At 39.3% G+C, this 13,174-nt stretch overlaps 1 protein-coding gene across 3 annotated transcripts in view; it reads right to left on the bottom strand.

Annotated features, from left to right (window-relative positions):
- The window catches only part of jdp (DnaJ domain-containing protein), a 148,950-nt gene that overhangs the window by 20,767 nt on the left and 115,009 nt on the right, over window positions 1-13,174 (bottom strand). The window contains exon 1 of one of the 3 annotated variants that reach the window (XM_071660852.1): window positions 10,078-10,378. The exons of the other annotated variants lie outside the window; for them this stretch is intronic. Coding sequence (XP_071516953.1) covers window positions 10,078-10,158 — 81 coding nt within the window. The 5' untranslated portion in view covers window positions 10,159-10,378. Of the gene's footprint in view, window positions 1-10,077; window positions 10,379-13,174 lie in introns of those variants that run through there. 3 annotated transcript variants of the gene reach the window in all.

Raw genomic sequence — 13,174 nt, 5'->3', positions numbered from 1 at the left:
CAGGAGGTGACGCCGGCTTGATCGGGGTCGCATAACCGTCTCCGTCGCCTTTAAAAATCACAGGAGGGCGTTTCGAGGCGCTCCCGGGTTAGTGCAATCGATGGCAGGTTGTCAGTTTTATCTTTTTGGAAGACTGGTGACCTGAGGCATCCATCTTCCACGGCGAAAATCATCTCGTCACCACCACCTCCACATGTATACATCAGAGTATTATTACGTCCTATGACATCTTATATATATATATATATATATATATATATATATATATATATATATATATATATATATATATATATATATATATATAATACAAAAGCAAAACTAAGAAATACATTAGGATCCTGAGCGCTTTCGTATATTACCACACCTTCAGAGGACTGTTTACCAGGTATACAGAACACTTTTACCTTACTCCATATTTTCTTCATTCAAACTCACACCCCCAAAAATCCTGTCCGTCTACTCTGCTAAATATTGCCTTTATTCACATTTACTCTCACCGTCTTCCTTTCATACACTCCCCTCAACTCATTCACCAACTTCTGCAGTTTCTCACTCGAAGCTGCCACCAGTGCTGTATCATCAACAAACAACTGATTCACTTCCTAAGCCCCCATATCCTCTAAAGACAGCCTATTCGCCACTCTCTCCAAGACTTTGCATTTATTTTCCTAATCATCACATTCATAAATAAACCAAACACCCATGGTGACATAACAAACCCCTGCCGGAGGCTAACCCGCACTTGGAGCAATTCACTCTCGTCTCTTCCTTCTCGTACACATGCCTTACACCCTTGATAAAAACCTCACTGCTTCTAGTAGATTTCCCCCTACACTTAAATTCTTAGGACCAACCACAAGACATTGCTTTTTCAAGATTTATAACTGTACATGCAAATCCTTGTTTCTCTAAGACACACATTCTGTAAAGCAAAAACCTGATCCACATATCTTCTACCACTTCTGAGACCACATTGGTACTCCCCAATCTTGAGTCCTGTACATGTCTTTCTTGTAACTAATTACCCATACAACTTACCAGGTACACTCAACAGACTTATACCTCTGTAAGTTGAACACTCACCTTTAGCCATCATGCCATTATACAATGGCACTATACGTGCATTCTGATAATCCTCAGGCACCTCACCATTAACCATATATACAATGAAAATCCTAACCAACCAATCACACACTTTCTTAAGATATTCATCCGTAATATCATCCACTCCAGCCGCCTTGCCACATATTATCTTATGCAAGGCTTTCACTACCTTGTTCCTTCACAAACCACTCTCCATGACTGTCTCACAATGTATATTACCCCAAATAAAAAAACTTACATCTGCCACCCTGTCATCAAACACATTTAATAGTCCCTCCAAATACTCAATCCATCTCCTCACTTCTTTACTACCTGTCCCTGTTTTACACTTTCCCATTTGCTCCCTCGACCGATGTTCACATTTGTTTTTTTTTTTTCTCATACTATTAACTTCTTTCAAAAACGTCTTATTCTCCCCAAAATTTACTGATACTCGCTCCCACTAACTTTCATTTGCCCTCTTTTTCAACAAATGTATCCTCCGTTTGACTTTCTGCCTCTTTCTCTTATTCATGTCTCAATCATTTGCACTCCTTCCCTGTAAGGGCCGCCCAAATAGCTCTCTTTTCTCTTTTACCAGCAAATTTACTTCATCTGTCTCTCGCAATCAATTTTCATTTTCAACCATATTATTCTGGAGCTCACTTCCTTACACTCTTCCACAACTGCTTCAGCTGTATGGCTACCCCTTCCTTAGCTTTTGCCTTCCCACCAACCCCTGACTTAGTTCCTACGACATTTCCAAACCAATGTTCCCCTTTACCATTGAGCTTTGTTACACTCATTAGAGCAGAACATCCAGGTTTCTTTCCTCAAACATACTGCCAATCTCTCCATTCTTCTCATCTTGGTTTCATTCAGACACCCCAGCCTGAGCCTTCGAGGGGGATGAGCACTTCCCGCTCGGCTCCTTCTTCCGTTCAATCTTTTAAAAACTGAAATACTAGGAGGTAGAGGTTCCATTCCCCCAATCCCCGTTCCACCCATTTAGCTGCCTTCTACGACACACCTAGAATACGTAGGTTGAATTCTTTCTCCCCTACCACAAGCTTATACATTCACACACACACACACACATATATATATATCTTTTTATTATAATTTGTCGCTGTCTCACGCGTTAGCGAGGTAGCGCAAGGAAACAGACGAAAGAATGGCCCAACCCACCTACATACACATGTATATACATACACGTCTACACACGCACATATACATACCTGTGCATTTCAACGTATACATATATATATATACATACACAGACATATACATATATACACATGTACATAATTCATACTTGCTCCCTTTATTCATTCCCGTTGCCACCCCAGACACTTCACATGCCCTGGTTCAATCCACTGACAGCACGTCGACCCCAGTATACCACATCGTTCCAATTCACTCTATTTCTTGCACGCCTTTCACCCTCATGCATGTTCAGGCCCCGATCGCTCAAAATCTTTTTCGCTCCATCCTTCCACCTCCAATTCGGTCTCCCACTTCTCGTTCTCTCCACCTCTGACACATATATCCTCTTTGTCAACCTTTCCTCACTCATTCTCTCCATGTGACCAAACCATTTCGATAAACCCTCTTCTGCTCTTTCAACCACACTCTTTTTATTACCATACATCTCTCTTACCCTTTCATTACTTACTCGATCAAACCACCTCACACCACATACTGTCCTCAAACATCTCATTTCTAACACATCCACCCTCCTCCGCACAACCCTATCTATATCCCACGACTCGCAACCATATAACATTGTTGGAACCACTATTCCTTCAAACATACCCATTTTTGCTTTCCGAGATAATGTCCTCGCCTTCCACACATTCTTCAACGCTCCCAGAACCTTCGCCCCCTCCCCCACCCTGTGACTCACTTCCGCTTCCATGGTTCCATCCGCTGCCAAATCAACTCCCAGATATTCAAAACATTTAACTTCCTCCAGTTTTTCTCCATTCAATCTTACCTACCAATTGACTTGTCCCACAACCCTACTGTACCTAATAACCTTGCCCTTAGCCACATCTACTCTCAGCTTTCTTCTTTCACACACTTTACCAAACTCAGTCACCAGCTTCTACAGTTTCTCACCCGAAGCCACCAGCGCTGCATCATCAGCGAACAACTGACTCACTTCCCAAGCCCTTTCGTCCACAACAGACTGCATACTCGCCCCTCTCTAAAACTCTTGCATTCACCTCCCTAACAACCCCAGTGTCCGCAAAAAAAATTGTCCATTCCCAAAATATTTTAAAAGGCGATACACGGCTAAGCTTTATTGTGGGTACAAGCGTGTGACGCTGGTCGCTAATACTAGCGTTTCTAAAAGTGTGAACAACAGTAACCCGCCTCAATGTATTTCAGGCTATCTTGACGGAAGGATGTTCTTTCTTTACTCTTCCTGTTGCCACTTCATTTTGGGCTCTTCGTTTCTGGGAGCTGCATTTCTTTCACCTGTGCTTCAAGATGGTTGTCTCTTACCTTTCTTAGGGGTATAAAGCCTGGATTCTCGCCTGAAAGCCAAAAAAATTATGTGGTTACACGTAAGATTTCTAGGCGCACTGGGCGCTGCGTACGCGCGATCAGGCGGCCAATTTCTGCAACACATCAGCGCTTCATCTCATTCAGGAGCTCAAGACTCTATGCACCCAAAACATGCACCTAGGATACTTCAGGAACAAGACAATCTTGGACAATCACGTGTTTACCAACTGGCGTCCTAGCTACGTCTCTTCGTTGTATATCAGCTGACTTATATTTCTCTCTTGTGTCTCCCCTAATGATGTGATTATTACACGAAAGTGCACTTGGGAGCTTATCGTGTTTCATTTTCCCCGTGGACTCATAGGAATATATATATATATATATATATATATATATATATATATATATATATATATATGTGTGTGTGTGTGTGTGTGTGTGTGTGTGTGTGTGTGTGTGTGTGTGTGTGTGTATCCCAGGATTAATTCCCATGAAAGAGTCCTGGTGTTACCCTCCACCTTTTTTTAAAGCCTCCTGCACCCTAAGACTGCACTATTTCCAGGAGTAAGGAAATGTCGACTCCTCTGCAGTGAGAAGTTCTTTGACCAGATTGTTCCCCCGATGATACAGCCTTGCTCGCGGTGACTTTTTACTCGCACTGTACCCTCGAGCAGGCGGAATCCGGTATCGTACAGAAATAAACGTAGCAACACACACACACACACACACACTCATATATATATATATATATATATATATATATATATATATATATATATATATATATATATATATATATATATATTGGTGGTATGGAGATTACATTCTAGCTTTCCTCCTAAGCAATATATTCGTAGCACATCTATGTCAACCCTATCACACGCATTTTTCTAGATATGTGCCACATACAAATCCCTCTCTATATCCAAGCATTCATCACACATACTCTTCAAAACAAGCCCTTGGTCCATTCATCCTCTACCTCTCCCGCAATCACACTGCTTCACCCTCTCAATCACTGCGCCTTTACCTCTTACCGTGGTGTACTCAACAGAGTTTAAACATCTGTAGTTCGAACATCCAATTCTGATACCTTTGTCTTTATACAAGGGTACTACAGAATCCACTTTGCCAGCCCTGAAGTACATCACCTTAAGCCATACAACCGTGGGAAAGTCTGACTTACTACATCACTGTCATCCCCTTTTTTTGAGAAACAGAACTGCAATCCCATCCACTCCTGCCGCGTTGCCACACTGCACTTTACAAATGGATTTCGTTTTTTTCAATAAAATTCACCATTCCGTCCCCTACTCACTGTTTGTCTCTCTCATCTGAAATCTTCAGGACTCTTTTAAAATAATGACTCCACCTCTTGCTTATATCTCTGTTCCCACTTCCCCATCAGATGTCATAACCTCTTTCTCTTGTTGCCCTCACATTATTCACATCCTTCTAAAACATTTTCGTACTATCTCTTAAAGTTCCTCGATACTCTTTCACCTCATTTCTCATTTCCCACTGGATGTTCCTTCCAAAATCACTTGCACTCCTCTTCGCACGTACCATTCATTCACCCTTCCCTTTTCCCTCTCACGAGCAATCTAACTTCCTCATTCCACTATTCACTACCCTTTCTCTTACATCTCGCCTTCCACATGCTACCTATTTCACCCGTACATTTAAGCACCGTTTCTGTTAACACTTTCCACTCCCCTAAATTCACTCACTCACCCTATGCCACTCTTCACCCAACCTCGTCTGATATCTCTGCATACATTGGCCACTTTTCCCTAACTGTTCACTTTCACCAATTCCTTTACACGTGTCATTTACCCCCTTCTTCCTATACCCACCAAAAACCCTCACTAAGAAAAGATCAGACATTCCATTTGCTGCCCCCCTCTCAACACACGTATACCCGACAACCTCCCCAGGACAAACACGTCGATCAGATACAATAATCATATACGTAACTTTTTTCTTCCTATTTCGACGTTTTCTTCATTATCACATACACCGGGGACCCAATGCCACACAGATAATCTACTCCATCGCCGCATCACCTTCTCTTGCATTCACTCACATCCCTAAACTGTGGATTCGGTCCACTGCATCATAACTTCCGAGGCACTCGCCCAATTCCTCTCAAAAAGTTACACTCCTTGTACCTTCACTTCTTTCACTACCACTCACATAAGGACTATCTACCCACCATGTCACCACCTGCTGTCGTTTTAATCCACACGCATCTTGAGCTCAAATCTCTCTCTCTCTCTCTCTCTCTCTCTCTCTCTCTCTCTCTCTCTCTCTCTCTCTCTCTCTCTCTCTGTCTCATACACATACAGTCCCTTCTCTATCTCGAGTGTCACCTCTTCTTCCGCTCTTGTCCTCCTCACACTGACCGCGGACCTCACCCCTTGACATTTCCGCGCCATTCTTCCTCCTTCCCCTTCAACTTTGTTTCATTCAGAGCCGGGACAACCAGGTTCCTCTCTGATCCAAGATTGCACCACCTCCTTTCCCCCTTCTCTTTATCCTGATTACAACCACTCACACTCACGACACACCTCAGCCTGATCTGTCAAAGGGTAAGTCGAGGCTTGGTTTTGGACGCTCACAGTACAAACTCCCTCGCAATCGCGCGCACTCTGTTCGTCATTTCATACGACATGCAGGAGATACGAGGTAGTTAGTTACCTAATCCTAGGGACAGAATTTTTCTGTGATTCGAGGTAAAGAATCATGTGAATTACGTGGCCTCAAATGTTATTTGAGAGACGGGGAGGAAGCCTGTCTTCATGGACCGAGGTCCAGTAAACCTCTTTGTCTATGGGGCAGTATGGAAAGACCGCAAACTGGGCCAAGAAAGGGAACGCGATAGCCACTGCGGTGCTGACTCACTGCACTGTCACTATTACTCTCATTATAACTGTTGTTGTTGTTATTATTATTAGTTTTTTTTTTTTTAAGTTAGATGAGGCGGCACGGGCAACTGAGGCTCTACTCAAGGCCATCTCATTAATATATACCCTAAGCCAGTTACCCATTTTATCGAACATCCCCTACGGGTAGATGAACAGCTGGGTTGACTGTGTGACGAATGCCGCAACCAGGATTCGGACCTATGCGCTCGACCCTGGGCGGCCCGTGAATGCGTCACGGTCAGGAACGCTAACCGATACACCACAGGAGTTCTTAATACCCCTTTGTTCATCTATTTTGGTTGCTCTATATTTCATGCCCAGTACTCTCTCAAACAACCTGTAGGAACAACAATCCGGCCTTAGCTGTTTAATTGCCTCGCCTTTGACCTGACCTTTACAGGACGGGTCAAAGAACAAACCGTCATATGCAAGGGGCGTACCGTCGCGCTCAAGGGTTTATGAGAGATGGCGTAGGGATGGTACACATCGCGCTATGAGCTCTGCCTATTTCTTCCCATAACGTCTCATCGTGCGCTAATCATTTTGACTCTCTTGAAGATAACTCAAGTGAGTCACAATTAATATACCCAGTAAATATGGTCTACAATACAAGAGATCTCTCTATTTTTGAGTTCTTCTAACATATATACAATTTTCAATCATTAGTCAACATTTGAAAAATCTATCTAGGAGCTTAATCGTCCAATCCGTGATTTCCTACAATATTCGGAAATCGAGTAAAAATTACTGAGCCGTGACGTACAATCAGTAATAACATGCTTCACTTCGGTCCAGAGCGAATGAATCGGACTGAGATTAATTGAACTCGGAGACCGAATCAATTTCGAGATCTTGGAATTATTACATGGAAAATTTATAACCGTAATGTCACAACAAACAACAAAATGCAAGATGGGAGTTTACGTTATGTTTGTTATGTTACATTTTGCTTTTATTTTTTTTTTTTCATTCTCAAACTTTCTAACGTTTCAAAGGCTTCACTTTCCGATATCACATTCCATGAAACAGTTAGTTATTGGTATTATCTTATTATCACTAATGAGAAATATTATTGTTCACTTCAACTATATACTCGTTCCTTTACCTGTGTAACTGTCCACATTTACTGTTCTACACCCTCAGGTAAGGGATCTAAATGGAAGCACGAGTTAATTATTCACATGTAATGAGCATGGGGGTTTCCGCATTTACGTCACAGGAATTACACTTAATAATCTAATTACCTTCAAATTTCATTTCCTATGTCAAAAAAAAGCACTCAATATGTATTGCTGCAGGAAATAAACTTGGTAAGAGTCAATGCGATCGGCCCAAGAATGACAGAGGCATAGATGTGTAATTTCTAAGAGCAAAAATACGACTCGACGGAGGTATATACAAAATTTATTTCTATATCCATTCATAATCTACTTAACAACTAAACTCTTCAATCCATTCCGCCTAACATGTGTACGATATTTTCAGATATTATGAAAAGAGCAAATCTGAAACCTGGGACACAATACATCTCACTGTAAATCTTCCTCATTTTCTGTTGTCAGGCTCGTCATTTAATTACAATCTCACTATCAGCTGTTTAAACAAACTCATGAAACCATGTAATTTAGTCTCCTTGCACCATTCTCTTTTGGAATACTGCACTTCACAGAGGGAAAGTTGCTGAAATAATGATAGAGTAATTTATCTTCTTAAGTTTGAGAAAAGAAAAGATTTCTAGGCCTTGAAGAAATCTGAAAAGTCCAACAAAAGTAGTTATAACAGAAAAATACCACTGCATAGAGGGTACGTAGATCAACCTAAAATTACCTCGCGGGAAATCAATAATTACCCCTAAATGATTAACGGAAACGAAACAAGTCGGGATAGTGGCTTTGAAGACCAAGGAAAATCTGATAATGAAATCATTAAAGCCACAAATCTAACCTAAACGAAATAGGAGAGCTTTCTCCCGGAGCCACCAAGCTTCCAAGCTTAACTGTGCGGACTTGACCCAACTGCGTGACAGCCAGTTACTAGAAGATTCCATCAGTTCTTCCTTCGTACGTCTTATCATCTCATGTAAAGCTAAAAATCCCCTAAAACGCTCACAGTCAACGATGACTGGAGGCAAATGAGAAGATTGTAAGAGCATCATGAAAACTCATTAGCCATCTTCCTGCGAATAGCTAAAGTTTGGGATTCCCGGAGGCATCCCTTGCATCGAATGCACACACAGGAAAGCTCACTGTAAATATCTATAATTTTCTATTGTACGCGTTAATACTATGGTAAATTAGTAATTATAAACTATCTTATGACGTTATTAAGAAAGAAAACATATTAAGATAATGAGACCCTATGTATCAAAACTACATTTCGTAAATATGACGATCTATTTAACCCGTTAATACGAGCATGAAATTAATTTTAAACCATCTTATATTATTAATTACAAGGAAAACATACTGAGAGAGGGAAACACCGTGTTTCAAAACTTCATCCATAAATATGACGGTCGTCCTAAAAATATTATCGAAACAAGACTTTGACAAGGAAAGTTTAGTTCTTCCACGTCACCCGCTGGACTTTTGTGATATTCTCCAACATTAATAATACTTTTCTGTCTTTGGAAAACACAATGAGGGAATATTTCTAGTTTCAACTTTTATTTCACTTAATTAATCTACATATGAAGTACCTCAAGGAAGTAACTGCGTAAAATAATTAATCAGCTGGGACATAATTATCATTCTACGCTGAATTTCATTGTCGCAAATGATCCATTTAAAGATACAGCCGCTCGCTTATATTTGATTAAACCAAAATTCATGATTATCGAATAGTTAATCTTAGTAAAGTAGTGTGATCAATGTATATAAGTACGTGATTTTGCATGTCGCCTCAAAGAATCTCCTCTTATAGACTTCGAGTTATCTTGAAATTTTACATGTCGAGTCCCCTAAGTGAACGGGTTTCAAGTGTACCATTGAGTTATCATAATTACCATCATTATCATATCATTATCCTATCAAACGTTACCGTTGCTACTGTGAACATCACGATAGAAAGCAAGTACAATAGTACATGAATTCTCTCAAACGTAGTAAAAGAACTAACAACGCCAATCAAAAGGTGCTCTTAAAAGATTAAATGAATATATGAATATGAGAAAAATGGATGAAAGTGCGAGAAGCGTTGACTGACGTATTTTCTTTTAAATGAACCAACATAAAAGTAACTGAATATAAGGTCACTATTGCACGCTTAAAATTAATTTCTTTTTAATCGCGTGTAAACTGCTACACCGGTAGTTAATTACCTATAAAATCGTAAGCATTTTACAACTAATGTAACATCATTTCAATGAAGGAAGGGTATTTAATCCATTGAAATTTCACGAAACTACAGTTTCTGTAATTCTCGGTGAAATCACACAATTTGACGGACCGAAAATCAATGAAGGCACCAGGCGCAACAGGTCTACGCGTATCCTTTAAGCTGAACATAGTTTCAAAAGGAATAGAATTGTCTTATTTAATATGTTACTCACCGAAGAGCTCGGGTCACACCCTAAAACGGTGTAGAAATTGTCTTTGTGCTTATCACCAGCGTTCAGAACTTCGTCCATCATGATGGAAAAATCCTGACGATCTGCGAAGGATAACAGTTCTTCCTCTTGCCAGATAAGGGGGAACTGTTGCAATCCAAGCAAGGCAAGCAGACTTGCTAGGTAACGGCGGAAGCTTGTGACGTCAATGTAACGTGCAGTGCTGATTGGCTGAAATGTATATCAGCCGCCCACCGTTTCACCAATCAAGTTCACTTCTGACCCCACTCCCTTGTTTACGTTCAAGCAGCGTTCACATCGGAAGAAAATTATACCTCAGGGAATATTTCTTAATGAATATCTTTATGAATAGGAAAATAAAATTCTAAGTGCAGGAGATAGATAAACCTATTTTCAAAGCTAAACATACATTCGCATATACGAACACCTACTATTTTCATTCAATCGGAAAGTATGTGTTCGAATTGCTGTTCAATCCACAAACACTTCTGGCTAATATATAGTTAGATATAGTACAGATGAGATCATAAGAAACTGAAGATATTCTTGATTGAATGGTAAGTAAGAAATTACTAATGCCGAATTTTTTCTTAATAGCGAGGAATTTCCTTACAAGCTATTACCTACAAAAGAAAAGGTGAGCTAACAAGATTTCCTGATATACACACTTGTTAAGCACATTTAAGAAAGTTCCTGAATTAGCAAGAAGATATCCGTCGAAGCTCACGATTTCACCAGTAATCATGTTTTTATCATTCGTTTTGGGATGAATTATCTGAAATAAATGCATTGCAAAAGGGTAATTTGTGCGCTATTAACACTGTTCGCTGAGAAAAAGCGCTAACCGGTGATCTCCACTCCAGCCTTGAGAGAGGCGAGCTGTGAGAGAAAACGTACTTACTGTCATGAGATGGGTCACTATATTCATAATCTAGCTGTGAAATAAGAGGAAGAGTGTTTCGCAATCTATCGAGGAAATGCTGAGTTTTTTAAAATTAGGCAAATTTCTTTACCAAATAAACGGAAACGTCTGTACTGCAGATGACGGGTTAATGAAAAAAAGAAGTTTGCAGAAAAAGACATATAAGATATACTTAAACTGGTTTGCTTGTTTATACCTGAATCTCATGTCGGTTTGTTAACTTGACGATAGGATTAGATTGAAAAGCAATAAGATAACTTAGAATACGTTCCCAGGATATCAAGGAAATATGGTAAGAATCCGGGTAACTTTAAAACTCGGATTTGCTTAACCTAATGTTGTCAAATGTGATATTTACCCAACTAATAGCCTCTGTAAGTTTTTATTGGGTTGTGTTTGGATAATTCCTGCGAGTCTTACTTATCTTACAGTGTATGTTACAATGATCAAACAACGTGGATCTCAAAATATAGTCCATACTGCCTTGATGATTGAGCACGGCGCGCAAAGTGAGAAATTAGAAAGACGCTTATTAATGATGTCCCTTTTTCTAACTTCAGCAAACTAAAACTTGCCTAGTTTGGTGCATCTTTTTAATGCTTTTGGAAGGTGTTGCTCATGCCCTGGTCATCGTTAAAATGCTCTGTATGAACAAGACCGATGGAGGAACGCCAGAAATCTTATGTCTACTTGCTGGGAGCAACAAAAGCTTCTGCACTGATGTAATTTTTTTTTTTTCAGTTCAGCATACTGCTCATCCATTAAGTGAGGGTGTTAACTCAATGTACACCATCACCGAATGCTACACGCTTCTATATAAGAGAGGCCAGTTCTGAGTGTACGAAAGCCATTGACAATGTGAATAGGATCTTTTCCTGTCCTATTCACAGCTGGGGAGCGCAGGTTCCTTGTTTTTTTTCATATCTAATGTATGTGTAGGTATAGCATTTCCTGAGGCATATAACAAGCACCTTAAATCACTCACCTGCTTGAGATAATTTCTCTGATTAAAGTCTTAGAAATACTTAATGAATTAGAAATAAAAGCAGTTTACCAGGTATATTACAAACCTTTCCAATAAAAATTGATAAAGAAAAAATGGAATTTTTTCTACTTCTCTTAACAGCCAAAACACAAAAATAGACATCTAAAGAACATTATTGGAAAGCATGACATTTTTTGAAGGAATTTCAAGGTGATGATAAAAAGGAACGAAAAAATATAACGAAACAAAGCTTTCTCAATCTACATTGTTCCACCGTTAACTACATATGGAGTCCAAACGGGACTTGAATATCTACTTTGACTTTTCTTTGTTATATGTCGTATTTTGTAACATTACATTGTAGTTAGATGAATTGGATACGAGTGCTAGCGTTGTCACTATTTTTCTGTCCAGTCATGGGTTTAACATTTACTGATTATTAGAAAAATCATGAACAGTATAAATCTTTTATATATTTGATATCCATAACAATTAGAGCCTCTTTATTATTATCATTTTTTTTATAAGTGACACTAAATAGAGGTCTTTATATTGTAAAAACATCAGAGTTTCCGTTCATGGCCTGAGGGGAGTTACACGAAAAGAAAGTTATCGTTAATATATTACAATTGTTAACCTTAAACAACTAATTGGTTTCTCTGATCCATTCGCTGAATGCCCTTGGCCCTTTCTGTCGATAGATGAAGACATTACTATATCTCTCATTACAGCATAAAAACTATGGTATAAAATCAAATTATGGTGCCCTCCACTTCATTATCAATAAAACCAACTGGACGTAAAATAATGAAATAGCAAAATATTTAGTACATACTCCCAATACTACACAAGCTAGTCTAATTACTAGGGTCTCTCCCAACTTTTACGTTTTCTAAAAGTCTTATAAAAGAAAACGTAAGATAAAGTATAAACATATAAACTAAAGTATTTTGGCAAATATGTAAATACCGATATAAAGAAGTGGAGCACTGAATTACAGATCCTTGATGGTTAATGGATAGTAGAAGAAGTAGAATAAATTCTTTGATAAAATTTCACTCTTCCATTTGTTTCGCTTCTGGTTAAAAAACAAAAATTTTCCTTCCCCTTTGTAAAATATGCTCATCATGCTTATCTTACTAAGTGGCAAAAATTTCTAATTCACTTACTCA

This window comes from Panulirus ornatus, chromosome 1, assembly GCF_036320965.1.
Source record: "Panulirus ornatus isolate Po-2019 chromosome 1, ASM3632096v1, whole genome shotgun sequence".
Taxonomy (NCBI): Eukaryota; Metazoa; Arthropoda; class Malacostraca; order Decapoda; family Palinuridae; genus Panulirus; species Panulirus ornatus.
The sequence above is the reverse complement of the archived record's forward strand: the minus strand, read 5'-3'. Positions and strand labels throughout refer to the sequence as shown.